General features: G+C 36.2%; 2 protein-coding genes across 2 annotated transcripts; one reads left to right on the top strand and one right to left on the bottom strand.

Moving 5' to 3' along the window:
- Nucleotides 1–10: 10 nt before the first annotated feature.
- On the bottom strand, nucleotides 11–4,110 carry nanog (nanog homeobox). The gene is made up of 4 exons (XM_048175114.1): nucleotides 3,541–4,110; nucleotides 1,952–2,313; nucleotides 1,745–1,864; nucleotides 11–973 (listed from the first exon to the last, which is right to left on the bottom strand). The coding sequence occupies exons 1-4, from the start codon at nucleotides 3,896–3,898 to the stop codon at nucleotides 653–655; spliced, it is 1,161 nt and encodes a 386-aa protein (XP_048031071.1). The 5' UTR covers nucleotides 3,899–4,110; the 3' UTR covers nucleotides 11–652.
- Nucleotides 4,111–5,984: 1,874 nt separating this feature from the next.
- On the top strand, nucleotides 5,985–25,787 carry ipo4 (importin 4). The gene is given in 31 exon segments (XM_048174617.1): nucleotides 5,985–6,352; nucleotides 6,567–6,653; nucleotides 6,736–6,815; nucleotides 6,904–6,945; nucleotides 7,154–7,283; nucleotides 9,251–9,430; nucleotides 9,518–9,583; nucleotides 9,797–9,898; nucleotides 9,976–10,059; nucleotides 10,168–10,317; nucleotides 12,594–12,647; nucleotides 12,756–12,865; nucleotides 12,981–13,089; nucleotides 13,195–13,324; nucleotides 14,766–14,879; nucleotides 14,959–15,072; nucleotides 15,184–15,307; nucleotides 16,068–16,179; nucleotides 16,265–16,357; nucleotides 16,360–16,391; nucleotides 16,471–16,548; nucleotides 18,011–18,068; nucleotides 18,164–18,269; nucleotides 19,515–19,708; nucleotides 22,108–22,158; nucleotides 22,272–22,397; nucleotides 23,977–24,203; nucleotides 24,286–24,418; nucleotides 24,882–24,986; nucleotides 25,084–25,153; nucleotides 25,253–25,787. Coding segments are annotated over 31 exon segments (3,261 nt in total). The 5' UTR covers nucleotides 5,985–6,283; the 3' UTR covers nucleotides 25,384–25,787.
- Nucleotides 25,788–26,529: the final 742 nt, after the last annotated feature.

Raw genomic sequence — 26,529 nt, 5'->3', positions numbered from 1 at the left:
AACTCATGTATAAAATTTAGGAACAGATAAACATTTATTGCTCAACCGGGTCAAAGAACTGTTTTTGTGTTGGCAGGAATACTTTACAAGCACAAGCTTGAGTGTCAGTCACAGACCAGATACAGGAGAGCAAGAATTTCATAAAATGCACAGAAATGTAACAGATCACATACAGAAGCAGTGAAACGCAGGGAAGTTGATACAGAACAAAACAGTGCAGTACAGACAACCTATTCTTGTACACAGATGTGGAGCAGTGCCTTGGACTCAAATTCATGGAACTCAATTAGGAAAATTGACTTGTCCGGACTAAATCTAAAAGAAAACGAGCACCTGGAAGAGCAGAGGGATCAAGATATTAAATACTCTGAAAGGTACAGTGAAGTTATAAAAATAGATCTCGGTATAAAAACATGGTGAGTGTTTAAAAAAAAAAAAAAAAAAAAAAAAAAAGGCTAACTTTAAAAAATCAAAAAAAAAAAAAAAAAAAAAATCTTGAGACATGTCTCACTTGGCCCCAACTGGCAACCCATGACATCAATGCATAAAAATATCCAACAGTTTGTTGCCAAAAAATAAAATATTTACAAATACGGTGAACACCCAGGGCTGCGGGGCTGAAGGCGATGAATATATAAACAAGCAGCCAGACTCACAGCAAAGTCATTCCTTTTGTTGACCACTGGGCAGTACTAGGCATGGATGCCATTCGAGTAGGGCTGCTTCCTTTGTTCGCTGCATTGCCGCCATCACGGGCTTGCATGTAGCTAGTAGGGTTGGGGAACTCGTAGTGCGTCACAGCTGGGGGCAGAGGCCAGGTTCCCGGGGGTCTCGCGGTGGCCTGGGTAGGAGAGCGTGGCTGTGGGTAGCTGGGGTAGAAGGGCGTTTGTGGAGGACTCCTCTTGAACAGAGACTCTCTCAACTGAGGGTTACTGTAGTGGTCTTGGTTTGCTCGAGGGGTTTCAGTCTGAAACTAAAAGTGATGGGGGTTAGAATGTGCCTTCATTTTAGTACATTAAAACTTATGATGGGTCATTTGTATCATTGTGCCTTTAAGACATTATCCAAACTACTGAAATGCCTCCTTTGTAGATGATAACTTGCTCTATGTCCACACTGATAAATTCTGCTACCAACAAGACAGAACAAGCAACAGTGTAGACACTGTTGTTTCAAACTTGCATGACTTTATTCTGTGGAACGACGATTACTTTTTGAGAAAAAAAAAAAAAAAAAAAAAAAAAAAAAACCCACACCATACAATAGAAGTCAATGGGGTTCAGTGTTGTTTTGGACCCCCATGGACTTCCATAGCATGGATAAGCAGTTCTTCAAAACATCTGCTTTTGTCTCTTTTTTTATTTTTATTATTAAATTACAGCTTATGGTGGGTAATTCGTATCATTGTGCCTTTAAGACACTACCCAAATTACTGAAATACCTTCATTGAAGATTATAATTTGCTCTACATCTACACTTGATCAGTTCTTTTAACAACAAAACAGAACAAGCATCAGCATAGACACTTTAAGTGTCATTCCAAATCTCTATTACTTTCATCTTTGGAAAGAAAAGATGACTTGAGAAAAAAAGATAAATGAAAGTGGTGTACAGTGTAGTTTTGGACCCCATTGACTAACTGCAGGAACAAATTGTAAAACATTCAAAAATATTTTGTGTTCCTCAGAAGGAAGAAACACATACAGGTTTGGAATCACAGTGTTTGGCATGAAACCACCCTCACCTGTGAATGATTAGCTGGTGTGTTGTTTACACCATTAACCACGTATCTCTCGGTCATCCAACTACTATCTCTTTGATGCCTCTTGAGTTTCATCCTACGGTTTTGAAACCATGTTTTCACCTTTGGAAAGAAATAGAGAGTTATTCATCATGACACTGAATGAGATCCATTAAAGCTTTAGCACAACATTCTCTTTAGATCACTAACCTGTTTGTACGTTAGTCCAGTCGCTCCAGCAAGCGTCTTCATCTCTGCGGGCGTGAGGTACCTCTGGACATTAAACCGGTGGATGAGAGCGTTCATCTGCTCCTCAGAAAACGCAGCCCGGGTTTTGCGAGGCTGGGCTGGAGGTCGGGCTGGAGATGGGGTCACATTGGGCAGAGGCGGCAAGGCATCCACCCCCAAATTCTGACTCACCGGCTCCTCTCCTGTGGTAGAGACAGAGTTTGAGATCTGTTCTCCGCTGTCAGGACTGCCACTGTCCGTTTCATAGTCCCGATCTTTCCAGGACGGGAGATTGAGGTTGCTTAGAGCGGCCCCCTCATGACTGCTCCCTGAGCTCCAGGAATCTATACAAATGAAGGAAAAACAAACATGGATTATAACATTTGGTACTTAATATTTGATAAACCTTTAAAACACGCTTATTTGCTTGCATTTCCTGAAACCATGTTTATATAGCAGAACATAAAGGCAGGGTTATTTTTGAAAATCTACTGTCTACCTATTAAAATTTGTTTTTGTCATGGAACTTAAAGGGATAGTTCACCTAAAAGTGAAAATTCTGTCATTTACACACCCTCAAGTTGTACCAAACCTGTATAATTTTTTTTTGTGCTGAACACAAGAGATGATATTTTGAAGAATATGGTTAAAACAGTTGATGGACCCAATTACCTTCTATATCATGGAGAGAAAAAAAAAAAAAAAAAAAAAAAAAAATATAATAGATAGATAGATAGATAGATAGATAGATAGATAGATAGATAGATAGATAGATAGATAGATAGATAGATAGATAGATAGATAGATAGATAGATAGATAGATAGATAGATAGATAGATAGATAGATAGATAGATAGATAGATAGATAGATAGATAGATAGATAGATAGATAGATAGATAGATAGATAGATAGATAGATAGATAGATAGATAGATAGATAGATAGATAGATAGATAGATAGATAGATATAGAAGTCAATGGGGTCCAGCAACTTTGTTTCTGACAATATCTTGTGTTAAGCAGAAAAAAAAAAAAAAAATCATACAGGTTTGGAACAACTTGAGGGTGAGTGAATGACAATTCTCATTTTTAGGTGAACTACCCCTTTAAGCTTTAAAAAAAACAAACATGCATCTTAGATTAAAAACTTATAGAGAGTAGCTTTTGCAAATAAATTATATTATAAATTATAAAAGAATTTAACTCAACATACTAAAATTGGAAAAGGTATAGAATTCAACAAATTAAATCTTAAAATTAAAGTGAAAAGCATATTCAAAATATTAATAAATACTACAGTGGTATATAAATACCAAGACAATCACTGGATATTGATAAAAATCGCTAGGAACATTTTTATAAGTTACAACTACAGGGCATATATTAACATTTGGTTAAACTTGAAATAGTAGCTCTATTTTCTAGAGTGTACACCAATAACCCTTAAATTTCGATATTTTTTTTTAATAAACACTGAAATAGTACGATGTTACTGCATTAACCGTGAGTTGTTAGGGATTAAATTGCCTTTGCCACTTTTTAGAGAGGCTTGATGATCAGAGGAAGGTTACCTGGCGTATGGGCCTCTGAGTCACTGGGGGTATCGCTGCCGGCCTGCTCTACCTCTGTGGCTTTTGGATCGGGCTCAGTCTTATTATAGGAGATGAAGAGCCGTCCGTTCTGCGTGTGACTCGGGTAGTTGCCGTAGCTGCTCGTACCGCCGTTCTCCGGGCTCCAGGGTGGAGACTGCTGTGCGGTTTGAGCGGAGTAATAGCTCGCGGTGACCCCGCCGGAGTGACTGTACGCGGCCTCGGCCCAGCTCAGATTCGGGTGGCCGTGCTCAGACACCTGCGGGTACATGAGCCCGTATGCATACGCATGATAAGATGGGTTGAAGTTGTAACTCACTGGTATCTTCCAATCCGCCATTCCTTCGTCGGATGAACGCAGAGCAAAAAGCAAAAGTGCGGAGATGGACCTACTAACAGAACCTGACTACAAAAACCCAAAGGGTTCGACTACCGAAAACAGATGCTGGTAAAAGCTCTCCTCCTCATAGTCACGCAGAAAACCCCTTAACATGACCTGATAAAAAAAAAACGCGTGGAGAAGCTGATTTATAAGGCCAGGTGAGTGGATGTGGGAGGGGTGGATCTGCGAAGAGAAGCGCGGACCAATCAGGTGCAGTCTCTGAGAGCTGGCAGCCACACCCTCATTCCACATCAGCTGAGCCAGGTACTCTCACATTTACATGATATTTGCATATTTTCAGTTTTAGGTTTTACTTTTTTAAATTACACAATTATTTATTGAAGTAAATTACATAAAACGAATTTTTTTATTTAGTAATTAATTTAATTTTGTTTATATCAAACGTTATAAAAACAGAGAACTATTAATCTTAAAAAAATCATCATGTAAAAACTTATTTAAAAAAATATTTTATTACATTAAAATAGCCTTATTTCATAATTAATACGATTACTTATGATTGTATTTGTGCAATACAGTAGCCTATTTTATTTAACCCATGATTGTGTCATATACATGATTATAGAAAGGTTTTCAGTATTTTAAACATAAAAATCGGGTAGATTTTCACACTTTTAATTAGTGCAGATCCTTCTTATCCCTCTAATCTATTGTATGTTTACCACAGTTACTTTCAGGGTAAAGCTTACCAATCATTTCTTTAGATTAGCATGATTAATCCTATAAAATCATCTAAAAGTGCACCAATCTAAAGCTATTTAACTTTGAAAAAGTTTGTGGACTGTGGAATGTAACTCTAGGGTTGGCCTGTTTGAATGCCTTAAGCAGGTTTGCCTTAAAAATTACCACCTGAATAGGTGTGTTTGTAGTCCACCCAATGTTTGCTGCATTAGAATGGAAATATTTCTGTATGAGGTGAAAATATGAGCTAATCATGGGGTGATTGGAGAGACCACAGATCTGTGTATAGGGGAAAAGTGTGAAAGGGTGGGGAGGTGCTGCTGGCAGCAATGCATTTGCCTTTTGCACTTGTTTACCAGTTCAGCAAATCAGACAAAAAGTTGATTTAGAAAATGTAAACAAATACAGTCAATGGCATGGCATTTTTTTATTCACCTCCTTCCATTTTTCCTACCCCTCTCTTACAGTCGTACATCAAGAAATTGACCCTATATATATATATATATATATTATAGTCAAACCAAAATTTATGCAGACACCTTGAACATTTCATTCATTATTTCAGTTTATTCATAGTTTAAAAAATGGTAATAAAATATGACAAGATCTCAGAGATCTCAGAAAAAAATAATCTAATTATGTCAGATAACACTTAAGCAAAACATGGACAGGTCAAAGTGTCTGAATAAATTTTGGGTATAATATGTCACAGTTTACTTTATTTTGCTATCCTCACTTACATAAATGAACTATAGTGTCCTGCACCCACTAGTAAAAATATATCAAAAATATAAAAAAATGTCTGAATAATTTTTGGTTTAGTCAAACGGCAAATGGCAGAGTTTAAATTATGAGACCATTGTTGTCAGATTATTATTATTGTTGATTTGAAATATTGTATTGAAATGAATAGTTTTAGAGTAGGTCTATATTGTTTTTCACCCTTCATGTAGCCTATTTATTTTTTATTTATTCATTTAATGCACACTAAAGTCCTTTTCACTGATTTTATTGTTTTCAAATTCTTTCGGCTTGTTTTTTTTTCTGTAGTGCAGTTTTTTTCAGTGATGATAATCGTTGTTTGCCATCTGTGCATCGCGTCTCTTTCTAATGGAGATTCAAATGCAAATAGCCCATTAGCACTCCATCTTCTCCAGCAAGCATCCGCCTAAACATGCTCCACTTCAAAACAAACAGAAACACAACACGAAGAACTTTTGCTTGAACGACACACAAACACTTTCATATGGTTCAACCACAGTTTGTGCACAGTGAATTTCGACCTCCATTACCACAGCAGGCGCTGTTGTTATAGCACCGCCCAAATGTCTCTCTGAATCACATGTTTTCCAGGGCTGTGGTCCCTTTAACGTCCAACTCATGCGGCGTTTTCTCTTTCCAGCGTGGTAACTTTGGGAACTCCGCACATAAGCGCTCGTGCAGTTAAATAATATTTCCCCATGACAGTTTATTTTTGTAATACTAACATAGTTTTCTAATATTCATATGAGTGCTATCTGACACAAAATCGTGTCTGAATACTGTTAGATTGTCAACTGCATGTCATTTGATTTGGTCTGGGGGTCGGTGTCGTTTTTTGGGTGATTTTGAATAAATAACGGTTGAACGTTAAACGGTGAAATGATGTCAGAAGAGCTCGAGCGCATCCTGGCGCGGCTGACAGAGCCGGACAACGCTGTTATTCAGCAGGTAGATACTTACATGAACACTGTCATCCTGCAAAACAGCCGTTATGGTATATATGATCCATTTAATACTGATTATTTGAGTTAGTGGTCGTTTTCAGCGTGTATCTGTTATGAATAGTGTGTTCTGTCCAGCGTTATTCCTGTAGCTCTTGAATATAGTCTTTTTTTCTAAGCCATTGATGATATTTAGGGAAAATTGTAATTTTCTTTACCAGGCCACCGCTGAGCTGAAACAGGCATTTAAAGATCCAGCTATCATTCCTGCTTTGTGTGCAGTCATGACTGGATCTCAGAACCCACAGGTAGGCCTGCTGTTATCCATTTCAGTCTTTATGTCAAGTTTTCATAGTCCTACTCAAAGGCTTGTTTTCATTCTTGCGTCAGCTCCGTCAGTCTGCTGCAGTGATGCTCAGGATGAGAGTCAGAAAACACTGGAAGAAAGTCAGTCCAGACCACAGAGAAAGGTTTTGGACATATTTTTCACTTATTGTCATCTATTTTGATGTACATTTGCTAATTTGTGATTCAAATGTTTTCATCCTGCTCCCTCAGTCTGAAGGCAGTGGTGCTGCAGGCTTTACAGCAAGAAACAGAGTAAGTCTGGTGTCGCCATGGTACAATTAATGATGTAATAATATAAACCATGATACTTTATGATAACTACTTTTACACTGTATAATGTAGTATACTATGGTATTACCATAGTTAGCTCTAAGAAACAAATTACAAATCATGGTTTATACATTTTGCTTTAGTTTTTATGCAGGGTTTTAAACATTTTTCTTTTATGTCCATTCCTCAGACACACAGTTCGTCACTCTCTCGCTCAGTTGAGCGCTGTCCTAGTGAAACACGAGACCCCGGACCGCTGGCCTGCTCTTCTCACCCTATTAAACCAGTCTACTAAAAGCAATAACCCACAGGATAGACAGGTAACCCTATTTAACTTGTTAAAAAAAAAAGTACAGTGCTAGTGCTATCAGATCCTTATCATATTCATATACCATGTTTTTTACATGGTATTATTTGAAGTACCATGTTCAAAAACTTCGTACTTTTTAGTAAATTATTTTTATTGACTGTAAAGACTATAATAATATTTATTAATAATTTATTTATACAGTTATTTTAATTGTAAATAAAATCATATTTTTATTAAAATTGAAAAAGAAATACATATACAGTACCAGTCAACATTACTAGTTTTAAAGATTTTGAAAGAAGTCTCTTATGCCCATCAAGCTTGTATTTGTTTGATCAAAAATACAGAAAAAAATGTAATATTGTAAAATATTATTACAATTTAAAATAATGGATTTCTATTTTAAAATACTTTTAAAATATAATTTTCAGCATCATTACTCCAGTCTTCAGTGTCACATGATCCTTCAGAAATCATTCTAATATGCTGATTTATTATCAGTGCTGGAAACTGTTGTTCAGCTTAATTTGATGAACTGAAATTGGGTATGTGTAGAAGAGAGTCTTATTGTCGAAACTAAGTGAAGTGTTTATGGTATATAGTTTTTAACGACGAATGAAGCTAATGAAATAACACGTGTAATTTTATTTACTGATTTATTTATTGTCAACTCTACATTTTAGTGATTAGTGTTATTGATGAATTGAAAATTGTGTATTTTTAGTGGGGAGTCTTATTGATGAAATTAATTGATTAACTGTTGTCGTTATTGGTGAACTGAAGTGCTCATGATAATTTTAGAGGGTATTGTTTTTATGAAATTTGTGTATGTTAGATTTTTTTAGAGAAATTGTTCATCTAGTGACCTGCCCAAGGACTACAGATGGAAATTAGCTAATAGCTAAATCTGGTGCAGAGCATCTTCTCTCTTCTTGAGATTAATGTTTTTCTGTGCATTGTTCTTGATAGATAAATAAATAAATAAATATTTTATTTATAACACGTGACACTTTCTTTCAGGATTCTTTGAATAAAAAGTTTTTTACAAAAAGAACAGCATTTATTTAAAATAGAAATCACTAGAATGATTTCTGAAGCATTGTGTGACACTGAAGACTAAAGTAATGGCTGACAAAAATTCAGTTTTGCATCACAGAAATAAATAATATTTTAAAGTATATTCAAATAGAAAACCATTATTTTAAATTGTAATATTATTTCACAATATTACATTTTTTTCTGTATTTTTGATCAAATAAATGCAGGCTTGATGGGCATAAGAGACTTCTTTCAAAAACATTAAAATAGTACTGTATATATAATTTTATATATTCTATTGTAATAAATGGCAAATTGTATTATATTATTAATGTATATGACTATTGTTAAAATAAAATGATCTATTCTCTTCAAATAAATAAAAAATATTAACAAGTTTAAAGTGTAAATAATAAACTAATTAACTAACTAAATTATAAATACTAAATGAAAACTTTAGCCATTTTGTTTTAAAATATATAAAGTATATAATTTATATATTTATTCTATTGTAATAAATGTCAAATTATATTATATTATTAATGTATATGACTATTATTAAAATAAAATCATCTATTCTCTTTAAATAAATAAGAAATATTAACAAGCTTAAAGTGTAAATAATATACTAATTAACTAACTAAATTATAAATAATAAAACGAGAACTTTAGCCATTTTGTTTTAAAGTATATCAGCACATGATGGAGATTAATTGAAATTGTGTTAGGCACTATTCTTCTCTGTTCTTTTATTTTAAATATATTTATTTATTTAGCTTTTGTTTGCTTGATTCTCTGTCCAATTGAGTTAGTTGGAATGGGGATGGGTCATGGACGGGGTTAATGATGGAAATTGTCTTTACTTTTTCACTGATATACGATTCTTATCACGCAAAACACCTATAAAAATATTTATAATAAATTCTTTGTTCTGTTCAGGTGGGTCTTTTATTGCTCAGCAAGGTGGTGGGATCAAATCCAGAGCCCTTTAAACCCCACTACAAGCAACTTCTCCAGCTGTTTGGGACTGTTCTTCAGGACCTGAACAATCCTACAGCACTCTACTACTGCATTCTCACCCTTACCTCCATCACGCCCTACACTGGCACAGAGGAGATGGTCTGTTCTGCTTCCTTTGACTGCTGTAATTTGCCCTGTTTAATACTGCATTCAGCATGTTCAAAATATTGTTTTTATCTCGTACAGAACCTGATGCGATCTCTGATCCCCAAACTGCTCGTTGCTCTTAAACACCTCATTCAGGCAGACCAGGTGAGGACACTTTGATACACTCTAGCTGTGTTCGTATGGTAATACTCCAATCACTGTTTTCATTATGTTACTCAATGATGTGCTAAACACTGTGAGAGTTGCATTGCTTGATTGATCTGTTTGCCTTTATGAGCCTTTAAGTGGCTCAATGGCTTTGACCATCCCTCATTCTTTCATTTTTTTTCTCATGATTATGTTTTTTGTACTTTTAAGGAGAAGGCCAGTGAGGCAATGGAAGTTTTTGATGAGCTGATGGAAAGCGAGGTGTCCATCGTTGTCCCACACATTGCTGAGATTGTCCAGTTTTGCCTTGAGGTTTGTCCACACATCTTCATAGTGATTATGTTGACTTTGAGTCATTGCATAATAAAGTTTATTTTTTTGTCTTCTAGATCAGTGCAGATGTCTCCCTTAGTGATTCTTTGCGTGTGAAAGCTTTGTCATGTATCGCTGTTCTCATCAGACTTAAAAACAAGGTAACTTTCACTTCTTGCCTTTGCTTTTCCTACTAATGATTTTCATATCAAGATGATTTAAATTATTACTTGTAATAAACACTTCTCATTTTTTTTTCTGTTCTCTAGGCTGTATTAAAGCATAAACTCTTACAGCCGATCCTGAAAGTAGTGTTTCCAATCTTGAGTGCAGCTCCTCCTCCTGGAGAAGAGGACCCAGAGGATGAGGAAAATGATACTGGGGGCGACAGTGAGAATCCCAAACACTTTGCTGTTCAGGTCGGTCTCTTCACATTCTTCATCTCTCTTACTCATTTTCCCTATACCAATGGTTTTCAACTGGTTTTGGGCATGAGACCCTTTTTTTTGAGACTTTGGTTCAATAAAAGATGTTTTTGGAATCTCAAAAAATGCAAATTTGATTTTATTAATAATACTATTACACCTTTAAAGGGTTAGTTCACCCAAAAATGAAAATTCTGTCATTAATTACTCGCCCTCATGTCATTCCAAACCCGTAAGACTTTCTTTTATCTTCAACACACACATGAAGATATTTTGATTTAAATCTGAGAGCTTTCTGTCCTTCCATAGACTACCTTCACAACTAACACTTTGATGCTTTAAAAAGTTCATAAAGAGATTTTAAAACTATTCCATATGTGTTGAGGGGTTTAGTCCAAATTTTCTGAAGAGACTCGATCGTTTTATATGATGAACAGATTTAATTTAGGCTTTTACTCACAAACATTGATCAGAGAGAACAAACCTCTTACGAAAGCTCAAACGTGCTGGACAACACACAAGAATGAACCTCATTGGTTATAGAGCACGTTTGAACTTCCGGAAGAGGTTTAATCTTGTGTGTCATTCTAGTTCAGCTTATGTTCGCTGATCAATGTTTATATGTGAGTAAAAGCCTAAATTCAATCTGTTCATCATATAAAGTGATTGAGTCTCTTCAAAAAATTTGAACTAAACCACTCTATTCATATGGATTAGTTTTACAATCTCTTTATGAACTTTGAATGCTGATAGACATTCGTTCATCTTCAGAACACAAATTAATAACGGGTTTGGAATGATAAGAGAGTGAGTAATTAATGACAGAATTTTCATTTTTGGGTGAATTAACTCTTTAAGCCATGACCCAATTTTTTAGGAATTTGAATCAAGTATTTATTTGTCAAAAATAGTTGACACACGAGTACCGTCCCACTTTACATGAAGGGTTATTTTTCCCAAAAATGAAATTTCTGTCATTAAGTACTCTCATGTCGTCCAAACCCGTAAGACCTTCATTCCTCTTCGGAACACAAATTAAGATGTTTTTGATGAAATCTGAGGGTCTCTGAACCACACATTGGCAGCAACGTCATTGCACCTTTTGAGGTCCAGAAAGATAGTAAAGACTTCGTCCATGTCCAAAGTGACTATAGTGGTTCAACCTTAATGTTATGAAGCAATGAGATACTTTTACATTCTTAAGTAATCACGGAAGCCTGCACTGCATTCACTACGTCAACAGCGTTGGAGACTGACAGGGGAGAGAAAAAATTGTTGAATAAAGTCATTACTTTTGTTTTGTTTTTGCGCACAAAAAGTATTCTCGTCACTTCATAACATTAAGATTGAACCACTAGTCACATGGACTGTTTTAACGATGTTTTAATACCTTTCTGGACCTCAATGTGCAATGAAGTTGCTTCGGAAACCCTCGGATTTCATCAGAAATTTGTGTTCCGAAGATGAACAAAGGTCTTTTGGGTTTGGGAAGACATGAGGGTGAGTAATTAATGACAGAAATTTCATTTTTGGATGAAATAACCCTTTAACATACAATGTAAATTGTAAGAATATCACTAATTTTGATGAATAAACAGTATAAGGTAAGGCTGTTATATAGCAGTCCCAAACAATTTAATTAAATTTAACTAAAGTTAGTAAGTTGCTATGAGCCACCACAGTCATCAAAAATAAAGAAAATAACATTAAAAAAGTGCTATTTTGAGTTAAGGTTATGGAAACTACAGTTGCCATGGTAAATACACAAAACTAACATGAACTGTTAATAATTCATGTACACTGATCCTAATGAAAAGCATGATAGCTGCATGCAAATCCTTCCCAGTAAACACACAACATACCAGTTATGTAATTTGGTGGTAGTTCCACGACTTACCAATTGACAGCATAACTACGACATTGCATGCTCACAGTTTCTTTTGCTCTTTATATATAAGCAAGTACAGTATAAAGTCTGACAGGACACAGTAAACTTTGTTTTTCTGAGGTGAGAGACACTGTATAATAATGACACTGACAGCAGATACTGAATCAGGATAACTCAACAGCTTTCACATGTGTCTTCAAAATAAAAGTCTCCCATCAGTAAAACATTTAGAATGACATTTTTTGTTGTTTGTTTTACTACATATTCCGTGACCCACTTAAAACAGTCTTGTGACAGTTGAGAAACGCTGCCCTATTCTGGGCCTGTGTCACTCTCTCTCATGTGTTCAAATGACATATCTAATATATGTGTTCCCCTGCAGGTCATTGACACAATGGCTCTTCACATGCCACCAGAAAAACTCTTCAACCAGCTGGTTAGTAAACAAAAACACTAATTGTAAAGACTGGACATGGTAGGATAAGTAGACTCAATACATTCCAGTGATTCTATTAAAGTGTATTTGTGATTTTGTATCCTGCAGTTACCTTTCACTCAGGCTTGCTTGTCAAGTGAGAACCCGTATGAGCGTAAGGGAGGTCTCATGTGCATGGCAGTGCTGGCTGAGGGCTGTGCAGATCACATCCGCACCAAGTAGGCTATACTTTACAATTATATGTAGATTTCTACCCAAATTCATAGCACAGAATTTCCAAATGCACAAAAAAAGCAGTCTGCTCAATGCTTTACCTTTGTGTATGTGTGTTAGGATGTTGTCATCCATGCTTCAAACGGTGTGTCGCAGCCTATCGGACAATAATGAGGTGGTCCGCAGTGCAGCGCTCTTTGCCCTTGGGCAGTTTTCTGAACACCTGCAGGTCAGACTGAAACGTTAAGACATTTTTTACTCAATACTTAATGCCTTTTATGATTATACATTAGCTTGATTTAAGTTTAAATGATAGTTGATTTGTCTTTCATAGCCGGATGTCAGTAAATTCCATGCTGAGCTGATGCCGTTGTTGCATGGATACTTGTCAGCGGTGAATCAGACCAAAATCGGACACATGACGAAGGCCTTCTACGCCTTGGAAAACTTCTTAGAGAACTTGGGTTAGAATGCAGACACAATTAAATATGTACGTTTTAGAGCTGCACGATTCTGGATAAGTTGAGAATCATGATTTTTTTGGTTTTGCACAGATATCACGATTCTCCTACGATTCTGAACAGACAACTAAACAAAATAACGTAATTTACTAGAGTATCTGACAAATGTTATTTACTGCAGTCTATTTAAAATGTTTAATAAATCTGAATGAATTGGTTACTCATAAATAATTTAATTACTGGATAAACCAGTGGTTTTTGAACAAATATCTTGAATTAATGATTCGATGACATATGCATTTTTTTTGTCACTTGTCGCCACCTGGTGGTGTAACGATGTAATCATTACAATCATTATTTGAAGCCCCATGTTACTTTCAAAAGATTAAGGGGCTGTTTACACACCATTTTCAACTAAAAATGGAAAACTTTTTATTGGTTTTGACCATTCATTTACACGACAATAGCGTTTTGGTGGCCTGAAAAAGTAAACTTTTGAAAAAGGGTTTCAAAGTGCATGTTTTTGAAAATGCTACTGTTGTCATCTCAGAGTAAACTGCAAAAATGCGAATCTGTGAAAACGGCGACGACATGCACATGCGTGTTGGATGTTTAGTCTATCCACCTTATTTTTAAACATGTTTTCTGTGAATGCGCGAAACTTCTGAATTATTAGCCGATATAGGGAAATAACAAGAAGAATATCGAAGTGCGGTAAATTAAAAATAAGGTGGATAGGCATGTGTGTTTGGCGCGAGTGCTCTGTAAAAGAATGCGTATGTGCATAGTCTTTTTTTTTACAAAGTGACATCTCCAGCTACTTGTCTGGCATACGTAACATGGCATTTTTAGTCACTTTCGTGGGTCTGTGTGAACGGGGATAGTTTTGATAATGTTGTCATCTTTTTAGTACATCGTTGTCATGTAAACGTACCCTTAGTCTACTTTGGTCGCTTCCGTAGACATCAGTGTTTATATCCGAACTATAAACTTTTATCCCCATTCTTCTGTGACAATATGAATATTTGAAACACAGAAATAACGATACTGTGTTGTTGAAAAGACTGTTTTTTGAAGCTGTTTTATACCCATACATGACCACTGCTCTCGCTGACTCGGCGACAGCACCAACGCTGATTTGAATTTTCCTGTGTGATTTTGTCAAAAGTTTTAATTGACACAAGCGAATCGTTGTCATTTAGGAATGAGATTGCGTGGATGTTTGAATCGAGATTGCGACCTTTTAACGATTAATCGTGCAGCTCTAGTACATTTCAAGATTTTTTTTTAGATTTGTACAATTATAAATGCTTTATCAATATAATATACTTTATTTATTTGATTGATTTAATATTTATTATCATTATTAATTTATCTTGTTTTTCTTTCTTTCCCTTCACCCTTTTTGCCTAACCTTCTCTCTTTGCATTCTTCTCATGATCAGGTCAAGAAATTGAGCCCTATCTGCCCACTCTAATGGAAACCATGTTGTCAGCCCTTAACAATGCAGAAAACTTTAAACTGAAAGAGCTAGCTGTCAGTGCAATCGGAGCAATCGGTAACTTCTCCTTCCATTAACACGGCATTTTATGCTGTTATAGTTATGCCTAGACTTAAGAGATCTCTCTCTTTCTCAGCTAACGCAGCCAAGGAGATGCTAGTGCCTTACTTTCCTCCAATAATTGAGAGTCTGAAGGGATTCCTGACAGACACAAGAGAGGAGATGAGGGCTCTGCAGACACAGGCACTAGGTAAAAACAATGATCCAACATATTCCGTATTTTGTAAGCATCATGCATAAGAAGGCATGCCAGCCTAACTTAATGTTTCATCACTCCTCTTTCTCTGTATCTCTCTCATAGACACACTTTCCGTGTTGGCCCGCACAGTTGGTAAGGATGTGTTTAGTCCATTGGCAGCAGAGTGTGCGCAGTTAGGTCTGAACCTCACAGACGCAGTGGATGATCCAGATCTGCGCCGTTGCACGTATGACCTCAAGAATCCTCTATGTCTGCTCTGAAAATGTTATATAGACAGTATAAAGGGGAAGAGACAGACCATTCATAGAAATGTAATGGAAAAATTGTAACACTCAATTTGTCAGCTGTACAAATGGTATTTCCACATTTCAATTCTAGAATGAGCATCACCAGTTTGTTTACTCTATTCAAGGCAAATCATCTTTATTTTTATAGCGCTTTATACAGTACAGATAGTTTTAAAGCAGCTTTACAGTGATAACAGGAAAATGATTAAATGATGCAAACAGAGTTCATTTCAGCTGTACAGCAGCTCTAAAAGAAAATAGTGTAATTGTTCAGCTGAAGTCAGATCAGTGTTGATTCCATTCTGTTGTAAAAATCAATTATTAATTTCATCTATAAAGCAGTTCTGCAGAAAAACGGTGACATCATCATCCAATTCTCATCCAATAGTGTTCTTTCTGTCAAAAATCTTTATCATTGAAGCGTTTTATTACATTGTTCTGCTATTAACTCTGTTTAACAAAGTTAAAGCAAATATAGTTTAATTTTTTTGCAAAATCCTGATATAGTTTTACCATAATTTTTGAAAGTAGCCACAGAAGCTGGCATTTGTTTTATATATTTATTATTACTTTCTTTAAGCGTCATTTGTTTAAATTATGAAAGAATGTTTTTGTTAGATTTTTATTTTTTTTTTAAATTGAGGCTGAGTTTTATGCTGATTGCATTCAGAATCTCTCTCTCTCTGCCTCTCTTTCCAGGTATAGCTTATTCTCTGCTGTATCTGATGTGAGTCCTGACTGTCTAACCCCTCATCTGACTTCCATTACCACGGTGATGCTGCTGTCACTCAGATCCACAGAGGGCGTGACGGTCAGTGTAAGACTTTTCTCTCAGATCATCTTCTGTACACTATCAAACTAACATAAGATTTATAATATTCCTATCCACTTCACAGGCTCATTTAGAGGAAGACAAACAGTTTGTGCTCCTGGACGACGACGATGCTGATGATGAAGGTGAAGAGGGTGATGCCATTTTAGATGAAGAGGAGAGACTGAGATTGATGACAGTGATGTTTCAGGGTATGTCTCTGTCCCTCTAATTCTCTTTAGTTTTCTCTTATGTAAGAGCATTAATCAGGATTCCCTCCGTTTCTCTCAGATTCAGTGTGGAAAATTCTTACATAGATGAGAAAGAGGATGCTTGTGATGCTTTGGGTGAAATCGCCTTCAACACAGGGTAATGAGGCATGTTTTACATAATGTGCACAAACTGTCATTCTTTTGCCTGCACAAACTATAGGTTTATATTAGGTGCACACACACTACCATTCAAAAGTCTGGGCCAAGTAAGAATTTATTGTTGGAAAAAAATAATCTTTTTGGTTAGCAAGGATGCTTTAAATTGGTCAAAATTTAAATTTTTAATGTTACTAAGGGTTTTTATTTAAAACACTTCTACTATTAAGCAGGTCAACTGTTTTCAACATTGAGAATGAGAAATATTTCTTGAGCAGCAAATCAGCATATTAGAATGATTTCTGAAGGATCATGTGACACTGAAGACTGGAGTAATGATGCTGAAAATTCAGCTTTCCCATCACAGGAATAAATTACATTTTAAAATATATTAAAATAGAAGCAGTAGTTTTAAATTGTAACAATATTTCACAATATTGCTGTTTTACTATATTTTTAAAGGTCCCGTTTTTCGTGGTTTTTTGAAGCTTTGATTGTGTTTATAGTGTGCAATATAACATGTGTTCATGTTTCGCGTGTAAAAAAACACAGTATTTTTCACATAATTTACTTATCTGTATACCGCTGTTTCCACTGTCATAAAAACGGGCTGATGACTTCCTTGTTCTATGAAGTCCCTCCTTCAGAAATACGTAACGGGTTCTGATTGTGCCAGCGGTTCCTGTGTTGTGATTCGACAGCAGCTTAGCGCATCTTGCCCGGAAAGGTCACGCCTCTTACCATAACGTGGAGATGCATGCGCTCAGTGTTATTTTACCCTATCAATTTGAGCCGGATTCAGACCCGGTGATTGGACTGCGGGATGAAAATAACAGCGTTTCGACGACATGGCGACAAACACACTCTACAAACGCAACTCTTGTGTATTCCTGTGGGCGGAGGTTAGTCAAAAAACTGTTTTAGTGACGTCATTAAAGAAGGAAGTAGAGGGATGTAGTCCAAACTGGCCGTTCGATGTAGGCGACTTCTGTTAAATAAAATATCTCGCTTGGCATTGAACTTTGAGCTTTAAAATTGTACAGATTTTATTTATACTCTAACAACAACATTACACACTAACTAAAGTTTGAAACATGGGTTTCACGAAGAACGGGACCTTTAATCAAATAAATGCAGCCTTTGGTGAGCAGAAGAGAATTTTCAAAAACATCAAAACTGAGGGTCAGTTTTGAACTTTTAAAAAGTAGTGAAATGCTCAATATCTCTTGGCTTCGATAGTAGTGTATTTATAAGCAGGATATGTTGGGCTGGACTTTGTGTTATGAAGGTAGTTCTTAATATTATTCGTTAATATTTTCCAGTTTCATAAAGAAATTATGTCAGCAGAAAAGACAATTTCTTGAATTGTCAAAGTTAAAACATGCAGTTAACTAAATGTTTAGTTTTGGTACAAAACAGTTTTTAGAATCCAGCTGATTTTCACTAATTTTTCTGTCTCTCAGAGTGGCGTTCCAGCCCTTCCTGGAGTCCAGCTTCCAGCAGGTCTATGAGCTTCGTGATGTGAGTGACTGGTGCCATGTGGTTTCACGAGTGCTTGCACGTAATGCTGATTTGTTACTGATGTTTGTGCTCTTTTGTGCATGTGCATCCATCAGTTCCCACATGAGGATGTGAGGAGAGCTGCCTTTGGTGCCATGGGCCAATTCTGCAGAGCTCAGCACAAAGTGTGGAAGGAAAACCCAACGGAGGCCAACCACCAGGGTACATTCACACCAACTGTACACAATAGGTCTGGGTGGTATGACAGCATAATCATGTGGGATAGTAGCTGTGTGTCAGCTGGTAGAAATTCTGCTGTGCTCTTTATGCCTCAGTATGTCTGTGGTGCTAAAACTATAGTCTACACTTCTAACTGCTCAAGTATTGACAACTTAGTTAATTATAACAGGTGCTAGAAATGTCAATTTTTCAGGAATTTTCATAATTGTAATTCAAATTAACAATTGATTAATCAAATAATCATTAAACCACAAAATGTTTAAGTTTCTAAGCATCACGTTCTTTTAAATATAACTACGTTATACACTACTGTTAAAAAGTTTGGAGTATGTAAAAATGTTTTGAAAGAAATTAATACTTTTATTCACCTAAGGATGCATTAAATTTAATCAAAAGTGGCATTAAAGAGAATTATAATGTTACAAAATTGTTGTTTTGAATAAATGCCGTTCTTTTGAAATTTCTTTCAAATAATCATTAGAAAATAATGCATCACTGTTTCCACAAAATATTAAGCGGCACAACTGTTTTGATAATGTTTTTTGAGCAGCAAATCAGCATAATAGAATGATTATGTTTTTATCATTTAAATAAATGTGATTACTGATATTTTACTCAATTTTCCATGTACTGTATTTTGATAAATTTAGGTTATCTAGTAAAATTTAATTTTACTAATAAATAGTGCATAGAGAGCATACAGATCTTACCATTTCTCCATTAAATACCAATTCATCTATTTTAAAGTATTTCAGACATTGTTTGACTATCATTAGAATGAAATAATATATTTTGGTTTCTGTCAATCAAGTGAAATGACATGAAATAATAAAATGAGATGGATTTACTAGATTTACAGAACTCCCACCTCTGGGATGTACATCTACATGTCTCTGATTTTTCATTTGCACTCTTCTTTATATTCACATCACTCTCTCTGCTTCCTTTCATCTGTTCTCTGTCTGTCTCATTATTGATGTCTCTCAGAAAGAATTAGGAGGAGTGTGACTTGACGAGGATTAACTTTTAACTCTGACTGCATTGATGTGGAGTGCCTCACGGCCCCTGTCAGTCATCCAGTCATTCATTCACTCCTTATCGTTTCCTTTCCACCCACTTCTTTAGTTAAATGAGCTGCAGTCAACGTGAAGGTGAAAGAACGTGTAGTTTCCAATTACTCTGAATCCTTTGATCAACTCCTGCATATCTCTCTTTATATCTCTCCAGCTCTGCATAAGCTGTTGCAGGTGGTTTTGCCTTGTTTTCTGGAAGCGGTGAGACAGGACAGAGAGAGACAGGTAGTGATGGCCGTACTGGAGTCCATGAATGCTGTGATTAAATCCTGCCAGGGTGAGGCACTGCAGGCTCCAGGGACACTGGCCGAAATAAGCAACGCCATCAAAGACGTACTGAAGAAAAAGGTCAGGATTTAATTTTAAGACCTCTTTAAGTATCAAGCCCTGAAATTAACAAATGGTGCTCACTGCAGAGCCAAATGACATCCATTTTCCCCTCTTTGGATGTCATGGATTGAGCTTGACCTAGTCCAGCTCCAGCTCTGTGGATCTAATGGGTGGAGGGATAGTATTAATGGGTAGTGTTAGGGTGTGGTTGGACCTTCTAGCTCCACCCATTACACCCAAATTACATCTAGAGTGGGGGAGCTGGACTTCACACTTCACCCATGGCTCTGCAGTGAGCAGCCTCTGGAAATAATGCCTAATAAAGTCTTTGTAATGTGTTCATCTGGTTTTCGAGATGAATAACATCATTTCTAATGAAAAAAAAAAAACACAAAAGCCTGCACACAATCCTCAGATCTTTAAATTCTACAAAGGTCTTTATTGAGAGGCCATAAAAATACAAAAGTGCTAAGTAAAGACAAAATGTCTCATCATCAGTGTGTACTTCTAGATCAATACACACTAATAATACATAAAAGGTGTCACTTTCAGACCAATTCAAGCTTGATTCAGACTTACTTAGTTCACCCAAAAATGAAAATTCTGTCATTAATTACTCACCCTCATCTTGTTCCAAACCCATAAGATTTTAGTTCATCTTGGGAACACAAATGAAGACATTTTTGATTAAATCTGAGAGCTTTCTTTCCCTCCATAGACAGCTACGCAACTGAAACTTTGACGCTTCAAAAAGTTCATAAAGAGACCGTAAAACTAATCCATATGAATTGATGGTTTAGTCCATATTTTCTGAAGAGACTGGCCAGTGTTGCATCATTACTAAAGTTTATTATATGCACGACTTGTCAATTTAAACATTAAATGATTTTAATGCATTCACTAGTACTTGCACGCTCTCTTAGAGACGTTTTTGCGCACTCATACCCAGAGCGCATACACATAATGCCGCCTTTCAAACACGAGTACCAAACTGAGTGCTTTTTTTACTGCTTATTGCACTTAAGAGGTCAAAATGCCTATCTTGGATGAGTATTCACATAAACGCAGTCGGTTTTGTCTTAAAGGTGCTCTAAGTAGAATTTGAACAACGCTGTTGGACATTGTTGATTATTTGAAATCAACCCAAACAAACCCACCCCTCTCTTCATTGCTCCGCCTCCAAAACTCACACTCCAATCCTAACCACCCTGCTCTGATTCGGTCTCAAACCCCAGCCCGATCGCCACTGGCATGCGAGGCGATTGCATTAAAAATGACACTTAACACTGCATTCTCTAGCGTTCTTCAGTGTGCAGTAGTTTAACAGCAAAACTCACTTATCTGGCCACTGTTACACACGCAATGCGAGAATGGATGACTGTTTATCACAGCTGACGCGCAATAAAGTGCTTCACGAAAAATAAAGCGCAGCTGATGAAGGAATGACAAGGAAGCAGAAAAAAATTAACGTACAGTACACAAGAGTAAATGCAAAGTGTTCGTTGTTAGTTGCAAACAGCACAGCAGCTCCGAACAATCTAAACCCAGTGTTACTCACATTTTTAAATCTGCCTCTCGCTCGTTCTCTCCTGGACCGTCATACACCCCCCTAATGCTGATTGGTTACACCTTTTAATTAAATTCAGGCCTCATTTTCTAAATGGTATCAGCTCATTTCTGGCATCAGCTGAGAAGCTAAAATTTGATTAACGTACAAAGCAAAATATCATATGATTTACAGTTTGAAAAGCTTTCTTTGAAAATCTATACAGCACCAACTATACCTCCTTTATTCATCTTTGATTTTATATTTTTCAGCATAAAACAATTTGCAGTTGCAATATATTGAAATCAATAGAAAAAAATACTACAATCACATAGCTACACATATAAATATCAAAATAAAATATTTATAAATATATATATATATATATATATATATATATATATATATATATATATATATATATATATATATATATATATATATATATAAATAATTACATATATATTAAAAATAAAAACATTTAAAAGTCTCCTTACACTTATAAAAGTACAACCACTTTATATATAATATACTGTCATTAGATACATATTTAGAAGTAACATGATCACACAGTTAACATCATTTCATCAAGTCATTTTGTGTTGAGAACCAAAAAAATAATGTGTATAAGGCAGTAAAAAAAACCTGTATATAATTATCCTCTGAAAATCCTTTTAAGCTAAGCAAAAGGCTTATACTGTCAGAAAAATTGGTTTCAAGTAATCAAATGAATTATAGCACTGACACAGACTGGCTTCAAACAGCAGCTTATTCTCACTTCTTCAGTGTGTTATATAAGTCTGCAGTCATAAGGGGGCGGCTGGTTATTTCTTATGCTTGTGATCTTATTTTCTCTTTCTTTCTCATTCAGACCGTGTGTCAGGATGTAGGTGGGGATGAAGCAGACGATGACGAGCAGCAGGTGTTTAAGAGCATTTCAGTTTTTATAATTTAGTCACAGTTTACTGTCAGCAATGACACAATTAACCTAAAATGGCTGTGACAGAGTGGAATAATTGAGTGTTTGTGTCTCAGGCGGAGTATGATGCCATGCTGCAGGAGTTTGCCGGTGAAGGGATTCCCGTTTTAGCCTCGGCTGTTCCAGCTGAGACATTCTACCCTCACCTTAATGACCTGCTGCCCCTCATCATGAGCAAAGCTGTGAGTCTCTTATTCTCTCATTTAGCGTTCACTGACTGAATTTAAATGAAAGGTGCAATATGTAAGAATTTTTCAGTAAAATATCCAAAAACCACCAGGCCAGTGTAATATATTTTGTTCGCTTGAGTACTTGCAATATCCCAAATGTTTGCAACTATTTGTAAATCGTGAGAAAATTGCAGTTTTAACCAAGGCTCCAGGATGTGCGAGGAGTCAATTGCGTCATACCCGCGTTACCGCGGTTTCCGGTTTTATTTTGTAGAAACCATGGAAACACCAAAGACGCTTTAATATTTACATGTTTTAATAGGCAAGGGAACAACTGTTTTCATATATTTATAGACAGACATGCCTCAGAGAAAAACACTATTTTGTGAAGTAGCTAACAAAGCATAATCAGATGCAGCTTTATTTTTTAGTAACAGTAATACAGCATTTTCTCCATCATACAATACGTTTTAAAATTAATTGCATGCTATTTATCAACACAAGCCATCCAGCATTTAATATGATATTCTAAAATTGATCTATCTTACTACAGTGTGCAACAAGTGTCTCACAGCAGCCACCGAGCGAACGCACATAGTAACGTTATAACATCATTTTCAACACACTCAAATGTTTCTAGTATGATAAACAGAGCTGTGTTACCTCATACTCATGACCGGAAAAGTGAAAGCGGCGCCGGCGACTCTGGCATAATAAAAGTTCTTCTGCTCGTGAGGCGTGTGTTGCGCAATTGCTCCAGCGGCCTCGTTCAGCTCCCACAACACTCGGCCCTGCTCTGCTTCATACTACAGTAACGTTAATAATCGCATCCATGAACGTGATTTCTTCCCGAGTCCTATCCCAGTTCTTTTCCACCGGCCGTTGAGGTGAAGACCACATGTCCCAAGATTCCGGGCTCAAACTTGCTGTCATCAAGCTATACCTTTTGTTTTGAATAGGCCTCTAGCGGACAGAAAATGTTACATATTGCACCTTTAAGGTATATTAAAGTGATATACGAGTATATGTGGCTGCATTTATTTGATCAAAAATCTAATAAAAACAGTAATATTGTGAAATATTAAGTCATTTTTAAAAAATACATTGTGATCCTTTAGAAATCTTTCTAATATGCTGATTTGTTGCTCTAGAAACATTTATTATCATCAATATTAAAAACAGTTGTGCTGCTTAATATTTTTATGAAAACTATGAATTTTTTTCCATGATTCTTTGATTAATAGAAAGTTAAAAGAGCAGCATTTGTTTGAAATATAATATAATATTTATAATATTTCTATTATAAACATTATAAATGTCTTTGTCACTTTTGATCAATTTAATGCATCCTTGCTGTATGAAAGTGTTCATTTCTTTAAAACATTTACTGACCCCAAACTTTTGAATGGTAGTGTGTGTATATATATTTTCATATATATAATTTATTTTTTTTAAATCATTAATTATCATATCATCATTGGCAAAGTCATTTCTTCAACAAAATTAAATAATTAAATCATTAATAAATTGAATGCATCAGTTTCTTGAGCATTTCTAGCATCGCCCTGTTTTTTTTTTTTTTTTTTTTTAGAAATCCGCATGCACGGAGGCAGACCGCTCCTTCTCTGTTGGTACGATTGGAGAAACCCTGCACTCATTGGCGGGTGTAGCTGGAGGCAGAGCGGTTGCCGGCCGACTGTCCAATCGGCTGCTGCCGGTGCTTGTGGCTGGAGTGAAGGACAGTGATGCAGAGGTGCGCAACAACAGTGTGTATGCACTGGGATCTCTCGCACAGGCTGCCGGCCCCATCATTGCCTCGTATCCTTCACAGATCCCTGTGTGCATTTGTACCTGTTCTCTGATCTCCATGGCTCTGTGAACCTTAACCCCGGTGGTTCAGTGATTACCCCATGATGCTCTCCCTTTTCTCCAACCTACTCTCTAAAGAGTCTGATCTGAGAGTGATTGACAACCTGTGCGCTGCCCTGTGCAGGATGATCATGAGCCACGTGGAGGGGGTCCCACTCGAGCAGGTCATTTCTGTCTTCATTTTAGAGTCTTTACTATTAAAGTGATAGTTTACACGAACATGAAAATTCTGTCATCACTTACTCACTTCCATGTTGTTCATTTATACCAATCAAAGTGCCCCATTATGCTTTTTTAGATATTGTATTAGGTGTTTCATTTTTGAAGCGCAATGTAAGCAGTAGACCAATCACAGCAGACTGGGCCATCTGACCAATCAGAGCCGAGTAGGCTCTCAGTAAGGAGGAGTTTAGAAAGACTGAATACTTAATTAAGTTGTTTCAGACACTGTGAGAAAAGTATTGAGGCTGCAATTTGTATTATGAAAAAATGAAAGTGTTGGATGCATATAAACCTTTTTTAGGTGACCTCCAAAACTTTAATATAGCCTAATAGGAGCAATTTAATTATGGGTGATACAACAAAAAATATGAGATTATAATACCTATTTTTACCCCTTTCTCACAGGTCTTTCCTGCTCTAGTGGCTCGTCTCCCTCTGAAAGAGGACATGGAGGAGAACAAGACCATCTACAGCTGCCTGACCTTCCTTTACTCACACAACCCTGTGCTGGTATAAGCTCATTTTCACTCACAGCATGCTCCGCTCACAGCTTCTTATTGAATTTTGTCCTATCAATGGACTGATTGTATTTTATTTCTCGCTCCAGGTTGTTAGTCAGCTCAGGCCAATAATATCTGCTGCCGCTCATCTGTTGGGCATGAAGGATGTTGATAATGGTAAGACAGTGTTTATATAATTAGAATTATTTATTTTTATATTACAAATGACATTCAGATTTCATAATTTTTTATATTCACTCATATTTGTTCTTTTAGAAACACAAAACAGCCTGCTCATGCTGCTCAGAGCTCTAGCCCAGCAACACACTCAGGAATTTGAAAATGCGGTAATGTCACTTCCTGATGAACAGAAAAACAAAATGACCATGGCTGTCACTCAATCATAGCACCTGCCCCTTATTCTAAGTAACCAGTCCCTTCCCTTTCAGAAGGCCTTCCACTCTTGTGAAAGCCAGTCAGATTGATAAAAGTTTTTTTTATTACGTTAGAAATGGGTTGATTCAGTTAGCAGAACATGCGCTCACTGGCGCACTCGGCTTTCTGTATTGCAGCAGAGACATTGAGACTATTTTCTCTTAATTTATTGCTAAGTTCACCTATGTTTCTTGTCACTTTTATTTTGTTTTACTAAGAGGTTCTTTTTCTTTTCATTTATTATTTTTCTGTATGTCTCAATGAATCTTCTGCTTTCCCATCTATATTGAATATTCCATGAAATTCTGGCTTAGTATTTGAGTGTGAAGCTTTGAATTGCCGTTGCAGTGAAAGAAATATATTTCTATGAATTGTTCACTGTTGTTTCTTTATTTCTGGTATGTGTGTCCTGGCAATATTCCATGAATATGCTGAACTTATTATCCAGAATTAGTTTAAGAATCCACCATGTTTCTTACAAAGCACATTTTTATTATTATAGAAAAATGCAGTTCATAAGTACAGGGTTTTATGTTGCAGAATAAGTTTATTCCTCATTTCTGGATCATTTTAACTCTGTTGCATCAGTAATGTCCTTTTATCACAAATTAAACCAAAACAGTATTCAAAGGTTTGGGGTCGGTAAGATTTTTTAAAATGGTTTTGAAGGCTGCATTTATTTGATTAAAAAATACAGTAAAAACATTAATATTGTGAAATATTATTAGAATTTTAAATAAGTTTTCTATTTGAATATATTTTAAAATGTAATTTATTCTTGTGATGCAAAGCTGAATTTTCAGCATCTTTTGCTGCGTTCACGGCACCTCGTATTTACCGGAATCTTGACAACACGGGATGTTATATCCGGAGATGTTCACGAATTATGCGCTTCTATCAGCGCCTAAATGAATCTACAGTGGTCAGGTGGTACAGCGGCCACGTGGTACACATGGGAGCTTTCAGAAATCTCCCATCCTACAAGCTGTAATTACGAGCTCTATGAGGACGGGAACACTTTTTACAAGCTAGAATCTCGCAATTACAGGAATTACGAGGAGGCATGAACGCACCTATAATTCCAGTCTTCAGTGTCACATGATCTTTCAGAAATCATT

This window comes from Megalobrama amblycephala, linkage group LG22 (assembly GCF_018812025.1).
Source record: "Megalobrama amblycephala isolate DHTTF-2021 linkage group LG22, ASM1881202v1, whole genome shotgun sequence".
In the NCBI taxonomy this organism is placed as follows: Eukaryota; Metazoa; Chordata; class Actinopteri; order Cypriniformes; family Xenocyprididae; genus Megalobrama; species Megalobrama amblycephala.
This window is presented reverse-complemented; position numbering and strand designations above follow the sequence as displayed.

Coding starts and splice junctions, on each gene's coding strand:
- nanog (XM_048175114.1), bottom strand. CDS start 3,898: ATGGCGGATTGGAAGATACCAGTGAGTTACAACTTCAACCCATCTTAT. Junction 2,314..3,540: donor CTCAGAGGCCCATACGCCAG/GTAACCTTCCTC, acceptor TCATTTGTATAG/ATTCCTGGAGCTCAGGGAGC. Junction 974..1,744: donor CACCAGCTAATCATTCACAG/GTGAGGGTGGTT, acceptor CATCACTTTTAG/TTTCAGACTGAAACCCCTCG.